The sequence below is a fragment of the Poromitra crassiceps genome, assembly GCF_964638095.1.
Source record: "Poromitra crassiceps genome assembly, contig: HAP1_SCAFFOLD_1436, whole genome shotgun sequence".
In the NCBI taxonomy this organism is placed as follows: Eukaryota; Metazoa; Chordata; class Actinopteri; order Beryciformes; family Melamphaidae; genus Poromitra; species Poromitra crassiceps.
The window spans coordinates 19,583-31,498 of NW_028150976.1; the positions used below are offsets into that span (position 1 = coordinate 19,583).

At 44.4% G+C, this 11,916-nt stretch overlaps 1 protein-coding gene across 1 annotated transcript; it reads right to left on the bottom strand.

Annotated features, from left to right (window-relative positions):
• Positions 1 to 1,276: 1,276 nt before the first annotated feature.
• On the bottom strand, positions 1,277 to 11,831 carry LOC310771885 (phosphatidylinositol 3-kinase C2 domain-containing subunit gamma-like; the record flags this gene model as incomplete). The annotated part of the gene is made up of 10 exons (XM_083664386.1): positions 1,277 to 2,012; positions 3,560 to 3,685; positions 4,123 to 4,199; positions 5,086 to 5,149; positions 5,262 to 5,358; positions 7,292 to 7,410; positions 9,407 to 9,572; positions 9,687 to 9,796; positions 10,315 to 10,471; positions 11,662 to 11,831. Coding segments are annotated over 10 exons (1,239 nt in total), but the record flags the coding sequence as incomplete, so codon positions are not given.
• Positions 11,832 to 11,916: the final 85 nt, after the last annotated feature.

Sequence of the window (11,916 nt, forward strand, 5' to 3'; positions counted from 1 at the left end):
TCTGTGTACCTGCAGTTTGATGAGACTCCGCCCCCCGTCGGTTAACGCTGGCTGCCCCCCTCCAGTCTCGACTACATGTACTCCCTCTTCATCTCTGTGTGGTATATTGCTAAAACAGCTCTTCAATAGAACCTTTTCACAGCAGCCATTTTGTGTTTCAGAGGCAGTGTAAAAACACAGGTGCAACCAAAACATTAATGACGGTTTCCAACTTCCATTCCATTTAGGTGTTCCAGTGCCGGGGGCCCTCGTGAATGTTTTGGTTGCACCTGTGTTTTTACGCTGCCTTTGAGACACAAAATGTCTGCTGCGAAAAGGGTCCATCACACCAGACTCACACACACACACCTCACGAAAGAAAGACGACCGTGGCTGACGCAGCAGTAAAATAAATGCATCAATAAAGAAATAAATAAATAAAGAGCCCCATTTCCTCAGATATAAATAGTTTTATTGTCGGAAAATAGATTTAGACCATATTTCTGCTGCCTGCAATTTGTGCTGCAGACGTTTCAGCAGGTCTGAGAAACAGCTCTCTGCTTGCAGTTCAAATCGAGTCGTGGAGAAAGCCCTGGAGTAAGACAGTACATTCTGTAATCACTGATGCTAATGCATTTATTAGTGGAGGATGTGATTTTCATGAGACGATAGTTTTGCTTTTGGATTACTACTCCATGATACTATGAAAGAGGAGCAGCCAGCTTGGATTCCTAAGCTAACCAATCCCTTTGAGAGAGCCAGCAGGGGATCATATAAATAGCGTTCACACACGGTGGTATACATTATTGAACCAAATCCAGTGCAGGGCAGTCCATTTCCACCCTCGTTCATCACTCAATTCTATGAATGAGTCAGCCGGTGGAGGACAGGTCAGCAGCCCTGTCAGGAGGAGAGCATGCCATTAAGATTACATGAAGCCCAGCCTCAGCCCTGTGTGTTTGTGTGTGTGTGTGTGTGTGTGTGTGTGTGAGAGAGAGAGAGAGAGAGTGTGTGTGTGTGTGTGTGAGAGAGAGAGAGAGAGAGAGAGAGAGAGAGTGTGTGTGTGCATGTGTGTGTGTGTGTGTGAGAGAGAGAGAGAGAGAGAGAGAGAGAGAGAGAGAGAGAGAGAGAGAGTGCCATTGCTTGTTTGCATGAATTTGAGAATGATATTGATAGATAAGAGATGGGATTTAGTGAGGGGGAGTGTTAGCCCCGCCCCTCATCCAGCTAACCCCCCCCCCCCCCCCCCCCCCTCCCCGCCCATCCCTTCCCCTCGGTCCTAATTCACTGGTCAAGGCCATACAATTGACACAGCCCAAGGGGAAAACACTGTGTCTACAGGTAACAATAGGGCTGCTTAAGATAGCATAGAATCTATCAAATCTAAAATCTCAACCACACACACGCTGTAAGCTCCCAGTGAAGCAAACGAATGGGGATAACACAACATTTTACATAGTTACAGTACAAAGAAAGTGCAAATAATATTTTCCTTCATCCATCACCAAGGCTACATTCTATACTAGTCTTAATTAACACATCATCTTTATTTGATGTAGATGTAGCGATAAAGTACATTAAAAGCAGAATGACAATCACAGTAAACGGTCTCTCGTTCTCTGAGCTTCGCTTTGACTCAGCTTTGTAACAACATCCAAACACCCCGTCCACATTGCTAGTGTATTTACTGGAGTGTAGCGATGGAGTGAGGATACGTTTCTTCTGATACATGGCACTGAGTTCATGGTTCCCTTTCTCAAGTGAAGCCGTCTCCTTCAGTATTACAGTCAGACCAATCTCCATAGGAGAGTGCTTTTTTGTTCCATTATGGTTGCAGCACCCCCTAGTGGCAGCAGGCTCACAGTGGCTTGTCCCTGTGGTCAGACGGCACAGTTGCCCAGTGGGAACCACTGCTCCTTGTTGAGGCAGTTGTTCTCCAGCTTGACGTTGGTCGCAGCTACAAAGGTTTTCTTGCTCTTCACCGTCACTTCCAGCACCTTTCCTTGCAACAACGGGACATCACTGTACTCCAGCTGTGAAGAAGAATGAGATATTTTAGACTGATATTTAGACACAGTTAGCGCATGATGATTTAAAACACGATTTCAGACGGCAGCCCGTCTTTATTGTCACACGAACACACTACAACACATGCATGATGCGGCCACAACACACACTCATGCTGACGGTGGCCCGGTGAAATATGTCCTCTGCATTTGACCCATCCAGGCTTGTCCTTTCCTCCGGGGGGCAGGCCAGGAGCAGTGGTCGCTTTTTCTTTCCAGCGCCCGGGGACCAACTTCAGATGTTGTCGTCACTGATCGGATGACGATCTTCTGCATGTTTTTAGTGGGGGGTTATGTACAGAGGAACCCCCTGGGGAGCACGGGGAGAACATGCAAACTCCACACAGAAAGGCCCTTTCGACGAGATAGCCCACCTGGGCAGTAGGCACTGAAGATATGGGGGGGGGGGGTCACAACTCCAGCGCCCACAGCGTCCCAGGTGGGAATCGAACCCAGGACTTTCGAGCTGTGAGGCGACAGCGCTTACCACTGCACCACCGTACCCCACTGTTACATTTACTGATGTAACAGTAAATTAAGTACATTATACTATTCAGTATCCGAGTTAAGCTCCATGCAACAAGTAGGCTTTGTTCCAACTTCCTATCACAACTGCAAAAGAGAACGCTTTTCTCAGTGAACGTTTGATCAGATCAGACTCAAACAGTGAGGGGAGCATTGGAAGGTTCTCAACTGTCTGGGACCCCGACTTTGATGAGGTTAATGACCAGTGACTGAGGTTGGGGGTGATGGATGGCTCGCCCAGCTGGTGTCTTATGGACCCCTTGCATGGGATCCCTTGTCCATTATCTCCTACAAGCACATACACACTTTGTATGGCTGGTAGCGCCACATTGTCACAAATGTTCATGATGTATGTTTGTTTTTGTGTGTTTTTTGTGTTTTTTGTTTCCCCCTATGTTATGTACTTTATTTTCCTGTGTCTGAGCCTGTTTGTTTTGTTTGTATATTGTTCTAAACAAAATTGAGAAAAAAAGAGTGAGGGGAACAGTGCAGCAAGCAGAGAGTATAATGTGAATATTACAGGATGTGAATATCTAGAAGTGGCAGAAAAGCCTGATGTGCAAAAGGAAAAGAACACCACACGCACATTGTTTATCAGCAGAGACACTGCCCTCTGTCTGTATTTGGTCGGAACGTCGTTTCTTGGCGGCAAATGTTTTAGCAGCCCAACTTGGGGTGTGTCGCCCCGCAACCAATAGCATCGCACAGAGCAGAGCAGCACAGCAGACTGCATCATTCAACCAGCGCTCTCTCTCTCTCTCTCTCTCTCTCTCTCTCGTTGTTGACCCGGGGGGAGGGGCCATGTGCACTGCGTTTACAAATGGCAAGCAGGGAAATGCATGAAACTTCTGTATACCTTTAATCTAACTAATGTGGAAGTCAGGTTGGGCCCATTTCTCTACCTATTGTTCAGAATCCCTCAACCTTGTTCCCTTGCGTAAACCACAAAGCATGTTTATTCGTAGAAGGTAGGATTGAGGCTGTTGTACCAGTTCATTGAAGGTGGGGTTGACATTATTGCGCACCACCTTGGTCTTCCTCTTGGAGCGGTTGTGGGGGTCTGGCCTCAGACGTGTGACCACATAGGCATCAGGGTTGTTGCCATTGGCCAGCCTCTATTGAAAAAGTAAAAAAGACCAGGGAGGACCCATTGGGATTAATTCACTGTGCGTGCATTCCTCATTTTGTCATTGCAAAACAGTACTTAATGTGATCATCTCCAAGATTTCAGTTTTCTTCTCTTTGGCGACACCTATGGTGATGAGCGGTAATTGCAGGTGAGATCCAAACAGTGTTCAGTGCATCATCTGTGTCACCACAGAGAGTCAGACACCAAGTTCATAAATGCTGCAATAGTGAAAATGCAAAGGCCTCCATCAATGGGCCATAGGCTCAATCAATTACCATTGTGTTAACTCAGTCTGCGATAAATAAAGCGACTTAACAGACATTTATTTATATGAAAATCTTTGAGATTATCACTGTTGCCATATATCAAGTGTCAATATAATCAGTGCTATGAAGGAGTGAAACAAACTAAAAAAAAACTCACAATGTTCTTCAGGTGTTTCACCAAGACTGAAAGCTTACAGTCTGTGTAAGACATGGACAGCTGGATCTGAGGCCGTTCTGCAAGAGATGGGTTCACTAAGCACAGCAGTGCCAATCAATAACAGCATACATGTAAATGTAATGTCTCCAACTATTTATATGAGCCTTGAAGAAATAGCATAATATAGTGTAGTCTTCTTGCAGAACTACTAGGGGTGTCACGATACACTAATTTCACGATACGATACGATACACGATATTGGGTTCACGATAACGATACGATACGATATTTTAACAATATTTTTTTTAACAAAAGTAAATAATTTTTATGTATTTATTTATCATTTATTTAACCATGTGAGTCCCGTTGAAATCGAAACCTCTTTTCAAGGGAGCCTTGGGAAAATACTGGAAAAATAGTCTTTCATTTGAAATACACAAAATACAAAACAAATGCTGTTTTTGGAAATTGTTATTATAATAACTAGAAAACAACATGGAAGATAATGCTTCTCTTGCAATAGAATGTGTCACACTGTCACAAACTAAATGTTTGTTGCATGGTGAAAGAAAAATAAAGTATACAATCTATTTCTTAAATAACTCATGCTCAATGGTCCCTAAACTTATGTAATCTTATGTACCCCTTGAGCTGTTTTGCCATGCCAGTAGTAGTCTATGCCCTCACTCATGTGTGTTGATTCTGCTAAATTTGTTCTATTATTATTCAGGAGCAAAAAAATCTTTTTTTTCTGACGATACGCATATCGTGACGTTTCGATATCGCGATATATCGTGCGACAAAATATCGTGCGACAAAATATCGTGACACCCCTAAGAACTACATCTCTTTTCTCCATCAATTCAAGAAAAGGGAATATTGCCTTGAGCCGTGACTTCATCCCCCCAAATCTTTGATCATCATTTTTATACAGTCGTCTCTTATTCAGGAGCAGAAGGTTACCTCTCGCCACACTGTCTCGGGCTGTGTTGGGGCCATCCAGGAACAAGCTGCACACAAATTCATTCTGCGGATGACAGAGTGGGACACGCTCGTCAGCCGTGGCCAGTTGTCAGAGATCATTCAGGGAAGATCAGCCATTGACAGAGAGTAATGGTAATGGGGGTAGAGACACTTACTCCCTTACATGGTCCCTCAAAGAGCTCCTTCAGGTACTTATTCAGCAAAGACATCTTCCTGCGTGGGGTGAACGACATCTTATACCATCTAGGGAATCTAGAGGAGAGGGAGGAGGTGAAGAGAGATGCAGTGAAGATATAGGTCCCTATTCTCCCACAGGCCTTCGGCGCTAAAACGGGCCTTAAACGCAAAAAAACGTGCCTTGCGCCTGTTTCGGGAAAATAGCAATAGGCTTTAGGCTGCCAAATGCGCTTTAGGCCGAATGGGCGTGGCGGAGTCCCTGAATGCGCCGAAGTGGGCGTGGCGGCGCTAAATACCGGCGTACTACTATCTTCCAGCCATCTTCCGACCTGGCCGACTTTTAGCGCTTTGCGCTTTTGAAAAGCTGGCCTAAAGCAGGATTCTGTGCACCGGGGACAGGAAAGTGAATGGAGAATACAATATATAGAAAAAAATACTTTAGAATACAATAGAATATAAGATTGCAACCCTTCTCAGGCTTTTTGGGTGAAGCTGTAATGCAGTTTCATAAATTTAGTTTAGGCTATCATAATAATCCCCATTTATGTGTAATATAGCTCTACGTTTTATTACCCCCCCCCCCCCCCCCCGAAATTAGCTAGGCTACTAATATTACTAATATTCCTAATTAATATGTATTATTATTTCATTCAGATAATTGACATTATAGGCATGTATATCGTTTAATGTGAGAGAAAGGGAGAGAGAAAGAAAGAGAGAGAGAAACTGGATCAACTGTTGTGTAGCGCTTCTTCAAACCCCACTCTTCATTACAGCTATTCATTACAGAATTGTCTGTTGTATTTATTTTTTCTGTGTGCAAAGCATAGAAAGTTATAATTATTTCCAAATGTTTCCCCCGTCTGTGGCAGCGGAGCTGTCCGAGGTGCTGAACAAGCGCAGCGCATAGACGGCCACCTGGGGCGGCTCACTCAGGCGGTCCAGGACTGGGCGCGGGGCGTCGGCGGGGTAATTCTCCTCCCCAAACAGTGCGCGATGGTACATTTGAACCTGAATGGATAGATGAATAAACAACTTAAGTAAAGAGTTGTTTTGTAGCTATTCAAAATGAATGGTGGACAGATATATCACCTGATTCGCCAGCACCATCTTCTCCTCAGCTGTGAATTTAGTGGATCGGTTTTGGTCTGCCATATTGATCACACTGCGCCAGCTGCTGCCAATCTGGCTTTTAAAGCCCCTCTGATTGATTACTGAAGATTTTATTGAGAATGAACATATTTGTCAGAGCCTGTGGGCAGGGGGTGGGGGGGACGCATATATAGGCGAAATAAAATACTATTACTCAATAATAAAATCCTGTAAATTAAATAGAATTAAGTTATCAGATCCAGTAAAAGTGATAGGTGTCATTCAGAGGATGTTGCATCGTGCAGTGGGGGAGGAGAGATAAAACGATATCATTCTGGCCATCTAATCTCATGACATCCAGCCATAGGCAATATTTTTTTCTATCAGATGCATTTAGAAATTATTTTCACTTTGGTCTTGCTATAGTGTAGCGTATTTACATGCTTGCAGTATTTTAACTGCAGTTATTGGTTTGAGAAGCATAATAATATGGAATAATAGCCTATATATGGAGATAGACAGACCGGATGAAGGGAGGGGGGGGCGGCGGAGCCCTTGGCTTTGTCTGGTTTTACCGGATTTGTCCAGGAATTGGAGCTTAAAAGGCAAGCGTGTGTCTCTTCCCTGCAATTCTCCAATGAGCGGACAATGCATAATTTTACGCTTAAAAGGCGTGGTTATAATGGTTGAGGCTGAGTTTAGCGCCGATACCAAGATATCAAGTGCGCCTTTCCACGCCCACTGCTTTGCGCTGCGGCTGGCGTTCGGCCTAGAAACTGCGCGGCTGCAACGATAGAGCCCATACAGTAGTGTGGGGGGGGTCTATGTACCCCAGTATCATGGTAGAACATTGAGCGTTTTGTTACAATGCTCTGGCTACAATGGGAGTTGGATGTGCCAGTGTTCCATCACTCACTGTGGCAGTGTCGACTCGATGAAGTGTTTCTGCAGCTGCTTGTGGATGAGCTCAAACTGCCCAAATGTCTTCTCAATATTCAGATAGCCGTCATCAATGGACACCCTCAACTCATAGGTCTGCAAATCAAACCAAACCATTCATATCAATGGGTGACTTGGGATGGTGGCAGGATGACTTAATGAATAATAAATAAATAAACAAATAAATAATGAGGACATATACATATATATATATATATATATATATATATATATATATATATATATATATATATATATATATATATATATATATATATATGTATATTGGGATCAATAAAGGAGCAAATATTATAAATATTGAGGTCTAGGTATGAATTGAGTTTGAGTGCATACCTCCGGCAAACCTTCTACAAAGTTTTGTGGTGTTACGTGAATCCGTTGGGAAGTTAGGCGCCTTTTTGTGATTGGCCACGCCAATACCCACGCCCCCTTTTGGCCAATGGCCGTGGAAAGTTAATCAACTCTTCCTTGGCCCATGACAGAGGGAGCAGCTTTGCTTTATCGCATTGACGCCAATGTGGACGTACTAAAAACTGTAGTTCCCTCGAATGGCCACTTGAGGCTGGCAAAAAAAAAAAGTGAGTAAAACCCCATTCACCCCCATGTTAAAATGCCAGAGTTTACAGCAGAAATAAACATGTTTACAGCCTGGTTAAGAAAATGGTTTTGGTCATATCCAAGTTCACCTTTCATGACATCTGTGCATGAATTAGAGTTCTGTGGTGTTAACGTGGATCCATTTGGAAGTTAGGCACCTTTTTGTGACTGGCCACGCCCATTGCCACACCCCCTTTTGGCCAGTGGGCACGTAAAGTTAACCAGTTCTAAGTTGGCCATAATTAATATAATAATAATTTTCCGTCCCAGGAGTAATTCAGAGTCCAATGTAACACCAGTAACACAGTTGACTTGATGACATAGTTAAATGTGTTTGCCAATAGCCATTCCAGCCTGCTACAAGCCCAATCTGAGTGAATAAGCAGATCTCTGTGCTACAGTGACAGACAAGGTGATGCCTCCCTGCCTGCCAACAGACGGACAGTTTACCCTGACAACAGGGAGCCGACATGGATGCTTATCAAAGACGCGTGCAATACCACCAACAACCAGCAGTAATGCTGCTCACTCAACTCTGGGGAGTCTGGGAAGACCTTTCCCAACAATTCTGCTACCTGGGAGGCCCTGTCTGGCTGCCCCAATCAACAGACAGCAGCCCCAACACACTGTGAGCGAGTGGTTCAGAAAGCAAAAGGTGTTATGGAAACAACCTGACCATATCCTGTCCTCTAACATTGCCCTCCTGCCGCTGGGACGGCGCTATCGGGCACCTCCCTGCAGAACAAACCGTTACTCCAAATCCTTCATTCCCTCAGCCATTCGGCTGTTGAATGCAGAGAAGTAGAAAACTGCACTGACTGTATGCATGTAGTATGTACTTGAACCAACAACACTGTGTATCCTAGCATTTGCACTTTTTCTGTATGCAAATTTTTTATTTTTTATCTTATTTTACTTTTTATTTTTTTTTATGTCTCTTTTAAAACCAATTGTTTACACATGCACCCTATGCACTTTACATGTGTACAAACAATGTTGCGTCTTGCACCCTCGTGGCTCAGATCCATGTATGCTGAAGGACACGAGGAACCAAAATGAACTTTACCTGGGTTTGATCACACTGAGCTTCTCTCTTATTTCCCTTCTTGTGTATGTATGTATTTTGTATCCTGTGATTTAGGACTGAGATACAATGTGTTTACCCGCAACGGTGATGAACTGTAGAAACTGAATTGCCCCTTGGGGATAAATAAAGTTTTCTCAACTCTCAACTCAACTCAACACTGTCAACAGACTACCATGGGATATACAGTATTGCTCTTAGAACCAATGTGAACTTGCTGGCATGAAAAGTTTGAACAACTCCCTCTCTCAGCTATGACAGAGAGCCTCAGATGTGTCAAAATCTCTCAGTGACATTTCATGGTAGAAATTAACTAAATATGTCAGTGAAGCATTGGTGCCAACTTTTCCAGACCAAACTAGCAGTACAAAGAGCAAGATGCAGCCTCACCACACCCTTGTCCACGGTGTATCTCTGGATGACTGCTTCCTGGATGTTGTTGTTGGGGGCGGGGTTGTGGGACTGGGTCAGTGGTCCTGGTTTTTTGCCTTGAGCTAGGATGTGTGTCAGGAAGTTAAACTTGACTGCAAAACAGTCCATGCTCTCCTTGATCTTCCTAGCTCATGACAGAAACAGACAAAATGATCTCAGGTTAATACAGCTGTGTAAACACGTCAATACGGGATGGTTTAAAGAAGACGTGTTGAAACGCATGTGATTGACACAGTACCTGGTAAAGTAAGAAGTGGCCTCCAGGTCTGAGTCGAGCGGTCTCAAGTTGTTCTGGACATACTGCAAATCATGGATGTCCTTCATCTCTGGCAAGCCTGCACCTAGCATCTGGAAACCACACACACACACACACACACACACACACACACACACACACACACACACACACACACACACACACACACACACACACATATATATATAAACCACATACATGTGCAGTTTTTGCACGCATGTAAAGGTATTGTGTTATGCGATAGTACTGTATCTATTACAGGGTTCCCACTGGTCCTTGAAATCCTTGAAAGTTTGTGAATTTGAGGGGGGGAGATCAAGGCCACGAAAGTTTTTGAAAATAGACAAAGACAGCTCTTCAACTCGTAAATAAGTCTCTGTCCCTATCGCTCAACTTATAATACAATATAACAATACAACAATATAACCATATAGTCTGTCATCACTGTAACACGGCAACGTTGAGAAGTGTCCACATATTTCAAGCCTCTCTCTTTTTAATTGTAGTCTGTGAGCTTCTGTAGAGCCTGATAGTTCTCATTATAAAAATGCTCAGTTGTAACAGTAATTAACCGTGATCCGTGTCTTAAACTATTGAGTCATGGTCTTACCAGCTGCATCATGCTGAGGACCAACGCAGTGCGCCGCCTGATGACGTTGTACGCCTCACAGCAGAGCTCCACGAAGCGATGCAAGCGCTGAGGCTTCTTACCTCCACCTGTGATGAAGTGCTGCATCTCCTTTGAGAAGACGAATGGTGTTCGGTCCCTGCCGGTGCAGAGAGAGACAGGATGTCTTCTTGTTCATTCACAGCATTCTCTTGGCCATTTTTTTTTATACTTTTCTTGATAAAGTAAGTACATTTTATTTGACAATTTAAAACACATAACACTGCTTCCATAAAGACAGCTATTACATACATTTAAAAGCTGTCACAATAAAGCCACAGGCTTACTCTGTGCTTCAGTGAGTTTCAGCGATGCTGGATGTTTATTCCATTCAATTGCAGCAGAGCAGAGTATAAACATGTATTTTTACCCATAGAACTCTTGAATCTAAAAAGTCTAAAGTCCATTGAGCTGCCTCTAGTACAATAGCATAGTTGTGGATGAAGCGATTTAAATAGTTGGTAAAGAAAAAAAAAAAACATTGCATGGATGCATAACTGGGACGTATCCTCAGTGATGTACCCTGGGGTCATAGGATGTTTCGGGTCTCGCAACATCATACACCCTCGCCCAGGTGACCCGGCCGGGGCTGGCCAAGCCCCAACTTACGTCCCAGTAGCTACCCACGGTCAGCCATCTAGGAAGGGTCGAAGGTGGTCACGTGGTCAGGGCCACTCAATCCGCTGCTCCGGAACTACTCTGCCGGGACCGGGGGGGGGGAGGGTCTGGTACGTAGAGGGACCGGGCTCTGTGGGTTGCCAACCGGCCGGGCTCCTCCCTCGTCTCACCAGGTCTAGGACCTGTGCGCTGCACCAGACTCCCCCGCTCCAAACATCTCATTCCGAGGTGATGGTATCTTGGTGGATACCATGCAGTACCAGTACTTGGTGGCACTGCAGACTCCACTTGCGGCTTGAATGGCCCTCCTAAAAGGCCTCTCGTGGATTGTTGGGCTTCTTCCTCACGGAAGACGCAGGCTGGGGCGCTAACCCATACTGCTCCCGGGTGCCGTCCCTGTTCCGGCTGTCAACTGACTCTCCAGTAGTCACTAGTCTTTCCTGGTTGTCACATAGTCTATTCCTATGAGTCACTGGCTAAGCCAGGCTAACTTATAAAGAAAGAAAACATTGCATGGATGCAACTGGGACGTATCCTCAGAGATGTACCCTGGGGTCATAACATGGACATATATTTGGGAACCTCATTATGTACAATTGTATGGATAAGTCCCAGTCCCAGCTGATGTCTATGCTACTCAAACAAACCATTACTACTTTAGTGCCGACTTGCCTTTTGATGTTTGCAAACTTCTGTGCATTGCCCATAATTTTGCCAAAGTCGATGTGGAACATGTGTCCACTATGCTTCAGCATGATGTTGTCATTGTGGCGGTCACAGATGCCCAGGATGAAGGTGGCCACGCACCAACCTGCACACGAGTGGAGGAAGTTCATCACAGCCTGCACATAGGAGAATATCACACACAACGCAACAAAGATATTTAAACGTCAGCCCATTGACAACAAAAGTAAACATTGAAGTCTA